Source organism: Oncorhynchus kisutch, linkage group LG3 (genome assembly GCF_002021735.2).
Source record: "Oncorhynchus kisutch isolate 150728-3 linkage group LG3, Okis_V2, whole genome shotgun sequence".
Taxonomy (NCBI): Eukaryota; Metazoa; Chordata; class Actinopteri; order Salmoniformes; family Salmonidae; genus Oncorhynchus; species Oncorhynchus kisutch.
The window spans coordinates 75,886,387-75,900,405 of NC_034176.2; the positions used below are offsets into that span (position 1 = coordinate 75,886,387).

General features: G+C 41.6%; 1 protein-coding gene across 1 annotated transcript; it reads left to right on the plus strand.

The window, feature by feature from the left end:
• The first annotated feature begins 1,239 nt into the window (after positions 1-1,239).
• LOC109881031 (iroquois-class homeodomain protein IRX-5-like) lies at positions 1,240-4,839 on the plus strand. The gene is made up of 3 exons (XM_031814799.1): positions 1,240-1,886; positions 2,918-3,323; positions 3,837-4,839. The coding sequence occupies exons 1-3, from the start codon at positions 1,644-1,646 to the stop codon at positions 4,541-4,543; spliced, it is 1,356 nt and encodes a 451-aa protein (XP_031670659.1). The 5' UTR covers positions 1,240-1,643; the 3' UTR covers positions 4,544-4,839.
• Positions 4,840-14,019: the final 9,180 nt, after the last annotated feature.

Below are 14,019 nucleotides of genomic sequence, written 5' to 3' on the forward strand. Positions count from 1 at the left end.
TCCTATTATAATAGTATAGCCTAACTAATTATGAATAGGTCATTTATTATCAGAGTATAAATATTTGTATTATCATTAGGCCTATTAATATTGGCCTGTCATTATATTGATGATAATGTAATAAATAATTCAGGAGTTATTAATATATGGCACAGGTGCGTAAAAAGACATTGTGCTGAAATGAAAAATCTGGATATCCATAATGGCCGATAAGCGCAATATATTAAATAAATCGTGACTCTCCATATTTCTGCAGAGAAACGTATCTGGTGGCATCAAAGGAGATTACATCCAGTGGTCATAGCGGATTTGCTGTAGTTCATATGGTACTAATCTGCCCTCGCTTGGGGCTTTTATGACTTTCGGGGTGAGAGAGAGGGAGAGAGTGTATGTGACTGGTTTATTCCTGGATCTATGGAGAAAACTATTTAGCAGCCGCTTCAGTTAACAGCTGTCACACGTTAAGAGTTGCTTATCCCACAGCTGAGTGGAATGCTTCCTAGATTTCAGCTAATATTACAAATTGCTGGTTAAGAAAAGAAATACGTTTACACAAACAGCCAAAACCTAAATTGTTTGGGATAAAGGTTATATTTATATTCTACTGTGTATTATTCGCGCCATCATTTGTGCACGCTCCTGCCATGTCTTACCCTAACAACACAAAATGCGTCTGGCGTAAGAATGTCGATATGCACAAAATAAATCTAAATCAAAAACCGTCGCCCCTTTTTAGCTCCCGTTGCGGATTTTAACTTACTGCACGTAGGATCACCGACAGTCAGTTAGGCTGTTACGAGGCATCTATTCAAAAATACACGTTTTGCGCTCAAAAGAAACAATAAACCATAAACCATGGAAAAAGGAAGAGCAGCGTGCAGAACATAGAGCGCTTTTTTCCCCTTCAGTATCTGAAAAGCTCTTTCTGACAGACAACAGCCCATTTGTTATTGATCAAGTGTGAAAGTGACGGCTTCATGTATTTAGAATAAGAAGAAAGTTGGAGTTGATCTACTGGCTCGCATGATATCGCCATCCAGGGGCTGGTGCACTGGAGTCCTACAGCACCGAGCCTTGTTAGAGAAAAAAAATAGAGAAATAGCGGGAGAGGGATTGTTAGTGGGAGAAAGAGAGGGAGAGAGGGAGGGGGGAAAGCGTGGAGAAAAAAGAAAACATGGAGAGAGAGAGAGATAGGCCGGGCTGTGGTATTAACCCAGCATAAGCTTGCCTTTTCCTTCGATGACTACACCCCGATAGGAGGAGCGTGAAGAACGTAGTAGGCGTCAGAATCCTCAATTTCCAACTTAGCATCTTGGCAGGACATTTTCCCAAGCAAAGCCCCCATCGGAAGGCAAAAAACTTCTTCTGCACGGCATGAGACAGAGTGAGCAAGTGAAAGAGAGATAGGAAAAATAGAGCGTAGCAAGCAAACACAACGGTCAGTTGTAGCTGACTATCAGCGACTAAAAATCTATATCTAAGTCTATGTATTTGTTTATATTTTTGCTTTTTACCACAATAATTTAGAGGGGAACAGACAGTGGTCTGTTGATACGAGACTCCTATGACTGAAATCGGACAGTCCATGAGAAAATAAAGAGGAAAAGTGCGCAAGTAAGTGGCTTACTTTCGGGGCTTTCACCATGGCGTATCCTCAGGGCTATTTGTACCAGCCATCCGCTTCGTTGGCGCTGTATTCATGCCCGGCGTACAGCACCAGCGTTATATCGGGACCCAGGACCGAAGAACTTGGTAGATCCTCATCTGGCTCAGCTTTTGCTCCCTATGCCGGAACTACCGCGTTCACCAGCGCTTCGCCCGGGTACAACTCCCATCTCCCGTACAGTGCGGAGGCGGGAGCGGCCGCCACATTCGCTTCATACGTGGTGAGTGAGAGAGCATAGAATCGAAATTGCCGAGTGGAAAAAAATGTGGAAAATCTTATATTGTATTGTTTGTAGGCCTATGTGTAGAATTTTAGCATGGTGCAAATGAGGCAAATGTATTTCTGGTTTAGCGTGCATCTGTATTTTGCTGATGACTCTTTTACATTTGGGTAAGTTAGTTGTAAATAGGCCCATCCATATTGATGCAAAGACTAACATGCCAAATGACTAATTAGGCTAATTTGCATGTTATTGTTCTTTGGATAAATGCATTTTTTTTTGCAAATAATGAGCAATGAAATAGGTCGTTGTGTTGAATCAGTTTGCATACAATAACAAACAGCAAGCTCCCAACCTCGGTAGAACACATTATATTCTATAGTTATTTGTTGGATAAGGTGTTTATTAGTCTATGCGAAATTACAAACTCGTTTATTTAGGGCTACTCGGTTGTTTTTATGGGCATTGACCAAATGTTAGTTAACTTGGGAACACAGATCCTAATATTTAACTTGTTCTAAATCTGAAAGTGAGTTGAGCACGCAGTTATAAGCAAATGAAACGAGGTATGTAAGCCAGCTGAAGAATAGTGGGAAATAATGATAGCAAAATCCTGTCTTGGTAAAATTATGAAAAGAGAAGACATGGTAGGCCTGTTACGGTGATGTTAATGCTTCATCTACTTTGTAAATGAGGTTGCTTTCACTACGCATAGATTACTTTGTAGTGGCTACAGAGTCAGCGAGACAGGCGCATCGTGAATACAAAAACACACAAAGAAAAATAAAGTTGAGACTATGTCCATCTGTGTAAAATGTAAAAAGTGAATTGGTGACGCATCTGATGCTTGATTTATTGTAACCAACCTAAACGTCAGAGGTGTGTGTGTGTGTGTGTGTGTGTGTGTGTGTTTGTGTGTGTTTATTATGGAGCCTTGTTATTGTTTGAAACGTATTTTGTAATGTTTTAATTGTTATGATTCGTTGACAATTATCTGAAAAGCATTTTCTTTTCGACGGCTTTGTTTTCAGAGTTCTCCCTATGACCACACAACGGGAATGGCTGGATCTATAGGATATCACCCCTACGCTGCTCCCCTGGGTTCATACCCCTACGGTGACCCGGCATACCGAAAAAACGCGACCCGGGATGCCACCGCCACTCTCAAAGCATGGTTGAACGAGCACCGTAAGAACCCCTACCCCACCAAGGGGGAGAAGATCATGCTGGCCATCATCACCAAAATGACCCTCACCCAAGTTTCCACCTGGTTCGCCAACGCCAGGAGGAGGTTAAAGAAGGAGAACAAGATGACCTGGACTCCCCGAAACCGGAGCGAGGACGAGGAGGAAGACGAGAACATCGATCTGGAAAAGAATGACGACGACGAGCCTAGCAAGCCGAAAGACAAGGGAGACTCGACAGACACAGAGTCAGGTCTGTAGAAAAATCATCAATTTTTTATCGCAGTCGTTTCCACTCAGGGCGCAAAATGAATTGCTGGTTAATGGTGGTATATTATTTATAATGGGACAATTGCTTTAAATAATAATCACCTTGAACTCCCCTCATTTGACTTATCATGTGCTGAAAATTGCTGGTGACGTAAAGTGTTTAGCATTCGATTTATCTTTAACTGCATAATAAGGCGGGCTGCAGCTGGTGGACTGGGCTGTGTATCGCCTAATGATAATTATTACGATTAAAACACAATCATTAATATCACGGTTTTCAGTAGCTGTATGCCTAGTTGTTTGTAGGCCTGTTATTTATTAGCCTACTTATTATGATAACTAGGCCGATTATTATGGTAATTAGCATATGCACAAATATGAACGCATGAGTGCATGAAATAGGGGCCTATAACATATTGGTAGTCTATCTGTATCTTATGTCAATGTTATACATTTTTTTCACAGTAACTTAACTCTTGTTTCTCTCTCACTGCAGATCATAAATTGCTGAACCCGGGGGACATAGTGTGCGACAGATTTAAAGAGGAGAATCATGGCAAAGAAACGGATCCCCTTCTGAGCGACTCGGAATTAAAAGACCAGGGGGATCGGACAGAGTTACTGCCCGAGTCTGCTAAACCCACCACCTCGTCTCCAACCGCCGTGCCTCGGGGAGGAACGGAGCTCGTTGCGCAAGACAAGCCGTCAGAAATGGGCCATGCGCCGGGCACGGTAAACAGCAACGTGACGTCTGTCATTCACTCCTCCCCATCGGCCCCTAAACCCAAACTCTGGTCCCTGGCTGAGATCGCAACGTCCTCAGACAGGTGTAAGAGCAGCAGCGACGGGCCGCAGGGCCATGGGATGGGTCACAGCACAGTGATCACCACCAATGCAGCGTCACCATCACGGTCCTCCCCACAGTGCCCTCTCCCAAACAGCACAGTCCTATCCAGGCCTATCTACTACACGTCCCCTTTTTACCCGGGCTACACGAACTATGGCAGCTTTGGACATCTTCACAGTCACAGCAATCACGGCTCGGGCACGGGCTCCACGGCACATTTCAATGGATTAAACCAGACTGTGTTAAATAGAGCAGAAGCTTTGGTAAGAGAAAGCCAGAAAGGCAGAGGCCAAACGCAGGTAGATCTTTGTAAAGACTCCCCTTATGAACTAAAGAAAGGTATGTCAAACATTTAATACCTTGATCCCTTTCAAAAATCCATCGGACTTTTATTTATTATTTGTGGTTGCATTACAAAAAAGAAGAAAAATAATAATTATAAAGGAAAATTCTGAGAACAGTTATTTTCTTGAGTAAATGCTTATCTTCAAAGTTTCTGAATGGTTAATCCTAATGATGTAACAAGAATGGTCTTCATCGCTGCAGCCGCCTGAGTCTATTTGTATTAAAGACTAATATGTATATTTAATGTAGCATTTTTGTATTTAAAATGGACAATACACTATCTTTGAAGTAAATTATGAGAAAAAAATACACGTGTGCAGCGATTATTCTGGGGGAGCGGGAGGGGGAGGCAACTGTTATTATCAAATGTGTCAGAAGGGCTTGAAAGAGAAACACATTATGGAAAATGAAAGAGGTATTTATCGATGGGATTGTGTTCTTTTACCCCGTGACAGGTGTATCAATTACATTTTCGATACAAAAGAGCACTTCAACTATATACAACATGTCGAAATTTCACAAATTCTCGAGTGAAAAACAGATAGGCCTACAGCCATTTAGGTCTACCCAAATATTTACATTTTGGTGGAGTTTGGCCAACGATGTTGGCAAGAGTTGACTGAATATATGTATATTTCTGGCTCTATGTTTCCTATTCCTTTCTACATGTGCAGTAGGAGGATACTTATGAAGGTGAATATGATAACAACGGCATAACTGGGGGCCCAGTCGTTTAACCCAATTACTTTCCAACCGCAACGTGTTATAAGCAAAGCAATCAGGTGGCGAACTCCAGTAATGAGTTCGATTTTATGCCACATTTAGAGCTCATTACTATTTCCAAGGCGTGGCAAAGCTGTTAAAAGGACGCAACCATGCATTTATGGCTTCAGAGCACACTGGCCAGTTATATCATTAATGTTGGAGCCTCCTTAATGACGCGTTGGATGTGAAACACTCTTGGTTAGGTTTAGAGAGGAGGATAGCAAGACTAGTATGTCATGCACACAGTAAAGGCCACATAGTTTCCAGGGTTTAATCGGTTTTGTCAATAACCGAGCCTCTCACTGTCCTCAAGGCTCAAACTCTTCCTTCCCACTTCCGCAGGTAGGTGTCACACTTGCTCCTAATTTCAGGGGTCTCATTCTTAATCCGTCACGGCAAGCCGTCCCTGATCGAATGGCCTAGTTAAAATGGACCAAAGACTGGGAGGCAGAGAGAGAGCGAGAGTTAGAGGGAGAGAGAGAGCAACTTGAAATGGTCACAGTTATTACATGTTTACTATAACAATACTGCCAAGTGGGAAAACCTGAATAGTACAATGTATTAACATGGGACAAACCATTTCATTTCCGGAAATACCATACCGTGGTGGATTTTTTAGAGAGAAAAAAAATGTTAATGTGGCCTAATCTTTGAAAATTTGATTAAGGCCGATTTGTTAGACAAATGGTGTCTTGATTTGGCACAGATATTGGGAACTGTTTTGAATTATCGAATTATAATTATATTATTACTACTAGTAATATTTGTTTTATCAGGTGCCAATTTGTTTTAGTTTTATGATCAGTAGTGAACCTTTAGTGTTTCTAGCATCATTATAATCAGTTGATCAACACGGGAGTAAATTAGCTCATGGCTTCATGGTATTACTCCCAACATTTCATATATATTCCTGTTTCTATTTCTAAACAACTCAATCTTTGTCTTGATTATTTATATTTGAAAAAGATTGAAATAGGCCTACGTTTAATAATTTAGAATAATCTCAAGTAATAATAATAATAATAATAACAGTAATAATGAACTAGTGAAGTGGGCCAGCTTGCTCTTGTTTACTGCCTTTCATTAATCTCTATAGTTTACTTTCCGCACTCGAGTTGAAGCCTCCCCTGGGCTTTATATAATTCCCTTAGCCCTAATGTCCTCTATTCCGAGTCACACGGGCGAGCGACTGGGGCTTCTATTTTAATCTCCCAGAGTATGTGTGCTGCCTGGCCCAGTGATTGCAACACATCATCCGGCTAAATAGCATAATTATGTTTTTCTTTGCTGATCCCTCCAGGAATTGAAGTGTTCGATGCAATGTCCCCTAAGAGGACATCATCGTTTTTATTTTAAATAGGCTTTTAAAATGTAAGAATGTATTTTTCAAAGGGCCAATATATACAATTTCAGATACGTAAATCATCTATATTCAGCTTAGGTAAATATTGAATAGTTTAGAATCGTTTATGTGTAACATTTAAAGCGGTGACACAAATACCCGAGTATTCTGATAATGCAATTTTACACCGCTCTCTATGATTCGAGGAATATGAGGCAAATGTTTGGAAAATGATCATTTATACTGCTAAATTGGATCTTGAGACGGACATTGCATAGCCCATGGGCACGGAGTAATAAAACATGCTTGTCATGTTTGTCTTCTGCCCTGTCGAAAGATGCCCAAACGATTTGACCACATTTGTGAAATATCGTTTTGAGACGGAGTTGTTGTTTTGTTGTTTCAGAGATGTGCTGCTATTTAGTAATTCTCCTCCAAGCAGTTTGTTATTCAAATCACGTCTAGAGGGACAGAGAAACAGGGCCTCTGTGGAGACTCATTCAACATATTGAGTATGTAAAACAATACACATTACTATCATTATATATATTTATTGAAATAAATTATTATTATTATTAGGCCTATTATTATTATTATTAGCAACTGCAGCTAAAGACAATAAAACGAATATATTTCATCCATAAAAAAGACTTTCCACAATCTTAGTTTGAAAAGGTTCACACTGCTTTTTAGCGTTGTATTGCGATCGTGCTACCGAGAGTGAGACCACTGAATCTGTCCGAAACCATTGTCAACCCTGAATGCATGGAACAGGGGAACTCTGCAATGATCTAGCGCAACTTTATTCAACTTCTTTCTCCCTCCCGTCTCTCTTCCAGTTGAACGGCTCGCTGGCTCATTGTTGGGAAGCGATGCATGGATACAATGTGAGAATGCCAAGTGAGGTTGAAACAGTTCCCATGTGTGAAGGAGGAAGAAAGCATAACGAACCCAATTGAAGATGGAAAAGAATAACCGATATATATTTTCGCTTTGTCGGGATAGAGGAAATATTGACATTTCATCAATGCATTTACGTCTACATTAGTTTAAATCTGGAGGTCTGGAGGAGGACAATATTGAACTGTTAGACTAATAATCGAACTCTTCATACATTTGTTACAGTTGAGAAACATTGATATCTTAGGTCATATCGATTTTTAAAATCGAAAACCCTTTTTGTGAATGCATAAAGGAAACAAATAAAACATGCCTTTATGGATAATTATATTGAAGACGTATGGACAAATTGCATTTTAAAACGTTTTTTTTTCTCCCAAAACGAATTGTAACTTCAAGTGTAGGCTATCGCTAGGCGTATCCACTAAACATAACGTTGCGTTTGTACAGAAATAGAAACAAATAAATAGAAAAAAAACGTATATTAATTTGGTGCATACAACCTGGGTGAGAATATAAATTATTGCAACAAAAATGCAAACGATCTTAAACATGAATCCCTAAATACCTGCTATGCACCCACACCTTAGCGTTGAAGCATAGCCATCTAGGCAGGTTCGCCACATAAGTCCTAAAATAAGACATTTATACATATGTTTAGTATCTGTACCATCATATTCTACTGGGAAACGTTACACTGTGAGTGAAAATAGTGTATTGAATAATCACAATTAGGTAACTGTATTTTTGTAAATCAATAATTGTATTTTATTTTACGTATTTGTATATGCATATAGGCCCAAACAAGCAAGGCACATGTGCCACATTCAACATTCATAAGCATCTCCACCCATCATGCACCCAGTCTCCGGTGATAGGAAAACTTCGGTGATATCAAGAGAAGACAGCCTAATGGAGTTCGGCTAATATTGCACATTGAAGATAAATATGCAAAACATTGGTCTGTAAAGCAACGTTTTAGGGGGGAGGGGGGGGGGGGCTACTAACTTGCATGATTTTGAAATGAGATCTTCATGGAAAAAATAAGCCGAGGCCTAAAGGCTACTGGGAGTTCAGTCTTTCAATCGGCTTCAAAATAGGCATTGCAGTGTCACACATTTTCTGTACTTGAAAATCTCATAGGAACATAATTAGCATACACAAATTGCATTAGGGAACATTTCCTTGATTTTATATCATTGTTTTTACCTGTATGGTGATATAAAGTTTCAAGTGTAAATGGAAGGTTTTGTCAGGTTTCCTGTAAGGTGGAATATATTGCACAACTACAAAATGCATGATTGATTGCCTCAGCGTGAGGATATCTAGGGTTCCCACAAACCATGTCACCAAAAACCAGAACCGGGCTGATATATAAAATCCGAATTGTCCTTAAACATTACTCCAAATGGAAAAAAAGTGTCTAGGCCTACATGATCCAACACATCTGCCATGACTGCAGTAGAGTAGACTAGAGTCAAATTCCGCTCCAAGTGTAAAGAGACACCCTTCTATTTGACCTGCCCACAGCCCACTTTATTTAGACAACATCTGTGACAACCAAACAGTGTTGCCAAATACACAACCGTTTGTTTTCTTCTTCTACTCCTTGAATTGAACAATATGTCACTTCATTTTCCCGCTAGTTGGTATAAGAAAATTGGGGAGAGCGAAAATGAGTCTGTCTGGCTTTTTGCAGAAAAGCAAAATATCGGTTGGGAATGGAGATATTGTGAGTGTAGGCTACCAAAAAGCAATATCGAAGCATTTTGTCTCTCAGAAAATAATGTCTGATCAGCTCACCCGTCAACAGACGTCATCGCCCCCCAAACGCTGTCAAACAAAGCTGAAGTGGAATGGTCTTTCAGCTTTCAGAGGGTCTCTCTGGGAATACCGCCTCTACTTATTTAATCATCATATCCTCGAGAGCTCGAGCCTCTTCATTAATTATGGGCGCACAACATTCAGCCGTGCTGTTTCTGTGTAGGACGTGAGCGAGGCGTTAGCTTTGTTTTGGCGCGCATGGGAGTAGTGACCGCTCCGGATAACGTTTTCACAAATTACCCACATTTCCCCCTAAAAACCGAATCGGTGTCAGGGCTCATCTGACGTCTGGCGTTTCGGTTGGCTTAGAATATCTTCAATGCAAAGAACATGCAGAAGAGGATGTTTAGATATATTTGCCACTTCTAAACCGTTCATATTGGATGAACTTTTTATAGGCCGGAGCGCACCGTAAACCGACCCAGATGAAGTGGTAGTGGGTGGGTGATTTACCACTATTAACCCCCACTCTACCCTCAACCTCAAGGACTGTTTTTCTATTTTCCATGGAGCTCTCGGGGGAGAGATTACACGTGTAATTTTCAGCTGTCTGATGTTTTAAGTAAACCCCCCATACATAAATAAAACAGTTCTATGAAGAAAAAACATTAACGAAGAATGATGAACTGTGAGGTGGTAGGCTACTTCTATAGGAGATTTAAGCATGATCTGGATTTATACGTGTTCTATCAGCATATCATTATAATGCACATGGTTACACAACAATATTGGTAGGTGAATGTAAGAAGGGTAAGGGGTTCACTTCAAAAATAAAGAATTTGGGTATTTATGGGGTGTTAACTTCAGACCACATAAATCACACGAATTACCTTGTTAACGCCAAGGCAGATTTTAATGCAAAATCTGCAAAACTCATTTTTGACGTCTAATGTTTTTTTAAAGAACCTTTGTTTCACCTTTACGATATTTTATACAGCCTGCACTATCCTGTAGGTCTGACAACTCCGATGTGTTGGAGCAAGTTGTTAAAGTTATAATTTGGTAAGGAATATATAAACTAAGGGGTTTAACCAATTAGACATTTATTTTATAAATATAATTTTTCGACTAATTATTTAAAACTTAAAACATACAAATACAAAAGGAAATTAGGCCTACCATATAAATAATATGCAAATGTATTATTTATTTATTATTTGTTTCATTCATTTTTATCATCTATTTTATTGTCATTATACAATTAATTCAGTAATTACTTTTAGAAATGTTTAAATTACTTAATTCTTTCTACAAAAACACACTTCATACCCCCTAACATCTCAAGCCACTGACAACACTTTGACTCTCGTAATTCCTGACTATTGAGTGGTCTATTCTGACAGCAGTGTGGTCTGAGCTCCTGACCCTGTGACTGGAGAGGGCCCCTGTTCAGTGGCCCTGTAAGGGCTCACTGGTGGTGCATGCTGGGGGCCACTGCCCTGCCCTGGAGGAGGTGGCATAGGCTCTGGCTACTGGGTACCTGCACACACACACACACACACACACACACACACACACACACACACACACACACACACACACACACACACACACACACACACACACACACACACACACACACACACACACACACACACACACACACACACACACACACACACACACACACACACAGGTAGGAGGGAAGTATTGTGGTCAGCTCCTCAGCTAAGCACTGATCACAGAGCAGTGAATAAAGCAGCACAGTCTGGAGGAGCAGAGGAGATGCCAGCACACACAGATCTTGGCTCATCTGGTCTTCCCTGTATGAGTGTGTAACCAGGACCCTCCCGGTAGTTACAGGACTGGATATATCAACCACTGAACTTTGTCATCCTGCTGGCTACTTTTAGTGACACACCACAGCCACAGGATGGGCCTTTAGCTCGCTACCTTCCTTCCAACAGGTTCAGCCCAACCTCCCTTTCAATTCGTGCATATATGTACAGTACATAATGTATTTCAGAAGATTTCGTGCAGGTTTGATATAGCAGTAGGGTTTGGAACAGCGGAGGGTTACATACCTAGTAGTTGTATCGGCAAATATCATTTTGGAAGATACCTGATAATGATATTTTATTGAACAAAACAGAGCTATGTCTGAAAAACACACAATAAACTCTTGGGGATATATCAGTTATTTCAAGCACCTTTTCAAAAGGAAATCCTAACCACAAGTCTAACAATGGTTAATAAAACCATGAGGAAACACCTTTAAAGCAACACAGCAGCTCTCATACAGATAAGACCCTATATTATTACATTATTAATGGCTCTGATGAAGATTGATGAAGTGTTTTCTTTCAGTGACTTCAGAGGGTCCAGGAAAGGGGGGATGAGAAGGGGGAGGGGTGGAGGGTCCAGGAAAGGGGGGATGAGAAGGGGGAGGGGTGGAGGGTACTGTGCTGCCTGACTGTTTATTTACATTTGCCCTTTTTAAATGATCCCTTTCTGTACAACATCTGGTCCACATTACCTCACAGATATCTGTCCTAATGACCGCTCCTTCTGATGCCTCTCTCCTCCTCTCATACATACACATATGCACGCATGCACACACGCACGCACACACGCACACACACACCAGGGAGACTTTACCCTCCTCTCTCACACCACCACCTTGCACATAACTCCTCTCTCTTTCCTTCTTGCCCTTTTTGTTGTGCTCCAACCATTTTCTGCCTGCATCCCAAATTGCACCCTATTCTCTGTATAGTGCACTACTTTTGATCAGGGCCCATAGGGCTCTGGTCAATAGTATTGCACTATTTTAGTGAATAGGGTGTCATTTTGGATGCAGCCCCTGGGTTTGGTGTAGCCTGACGGATGCAAATGGCCACTTACTTAATTGGATCAGTTCCCAAGATGGAGATAAACTGGTGATGCTTTTTGCCAAGTTATTTTCAGCTGCGTTCAGTTCAGTGGTGTGTGTAGAGAACGCTAATGAGGAGGAGAGAGGAGAGGAGACACGGCAGCATAGCTGTCCTCAGTCAGAACTCTGAACCAGACTTCCTCTCTGAAACACAGTGAGGAGACAGGGACGCAGGTCCCCTTGTGTGACACCACGCTCTACAATCCAATTAAGAAGAGTGCCCGTTGATGATGCAACACAGGAGCTGTCCATTCAAACGACAGAACACGGAGCGCACCAATCTGAGCCTGCCTGCTCTTTCAGGAACAGGTAGTGGATATTGTTATTCAACAGATAAATTAGTCTGGGAATGAAATTGAAATTGAAATGGTGCCTAACACAGACAAAAAAGGAAAGGAAATCAGTTTCATTCCATCCTGTCTGTGTCTGCTCGTGTTGCGCTCGCTTGATACCTGAGTGCTTCAGACATTAGCAGATGATTATGGATGCAAACATGGGATGCCGTCATAACAGTGCTGCTGTGTTGCCTCCCCAAAATCAAGTGGTGGCTGTGTGCCGAGGGGAGAGTTGGCTGAGGTCCCCTAATTAACAGGGTGGTCTACAGCCTGGCCCAATAGGTAATCTCATCAGAGCAGGGCTTTAAACAGATGAAGACCACCCTCCTCTCATCTCCCTCCCTATGTCCCCTCTCCCTACTCACAGCCCCCACCCCAAGGACTCCCTCTCTTCCCTCCCTCCCTCCCTGTGTCCCCTCTCCCTACTCACAGCCCCCACCCCAAGGACTCCCTCTCTCCCCTCCCTCCCTCCCTCCCCTGTGTCCCCTCTCCCTACTCACAGCCCCCACCCCAAGGACTCCCTCTCTCCCCTCCCTCCCCAAACCTCCAACCATGCCACAGTCAAAGTCGCTAATACCTGGAACAAGCAAACATGGCTAGTAACATACCAAGGCTCAAATAAATCGATTGACCTCATTTTCAATAACAGTGCTGTTTCCAGACAAATGGATGATTTGTTGGCCCCATATAAAATGGCCATCTGGATGGAGTGTACAATACAATACATGTACAGTGCAGTAGGTACCAGACCTGGGTTCAAATACTATTTGAAATATTTCAATAACTTTTGAGCATTTGCTTTGGTCTGCCTGGATTGGCAGGTAGGCGAGGTTTGCAATTTTCAGATTTTTCAATTGGTTCCATTGTACCAGACAAGCGCAATCAAACAGGATTTAGGTATGTGAAATTACTTCAAATACTATTTGAACCCTGGTCTGGTAGCTATGCATCACCCGGCAGCACAGCTGGCACAGGCTGAAGCTAGGAGGTTACAGTTAGCATCATCCCTGCCTTAGCATCTGGCTGAAGCTAAAATAAACCAATACCGGTAATGAGATTATGCACTAACTGAATTTTGCACAGTCTGGTCTCAATCATATTAGGCCATAATCCCAATCAATCTTGACACTATTCTGATCCAATCCAAGCCAGCCCTGCATCCCTCATAGACATAATGTGTATTTTATTCAGTTATCAAGTCATTTTGTAGCCCTGGCCCCTTTTGTCTGAGAAATAGATAGAAAAAATGATTCCAAAACAAATCCCTGACAGAGCTTCAGCTGTAGTCAAAGTCCTCGTCCCACACAGTGTCCTTTTGTTTTGGGGGGCTGAGATTGGTGGCATCGTGGTTCACACTAGCTACACTGCCTGCACTTGAGGTTTTTAGAGACATCTGATTTATTAGCTTGTCAAGGGAAGCATTGTTCAAGAAGGCAATCAAAAAGCACT

Bases quoted from the DNA above. Each gene is read 5' to 3' on its own strand.
- LOC109881031 (XM_031814799.1), top strand. From the start codon at position 1,644: ATGGCGTATCCTCAGGGCTATTTGTACCAGCCATCCGCTTCGTTGGCG. The intron at 1,887-2,917 runs GTGAGTGAGAGA...CTTTGTTTTCAG, and splicing joins CCACATTCGCTTCATACGTG to AGTTCTCCCTATGACCACAC. The intron at 3,324-3,836 runs GTCTGTAGAAAA...CTCTCACTGCAG, and splicing joins CTCGACAGACACAGAGTCAG to ATCATAAATTGCTGAACCCG.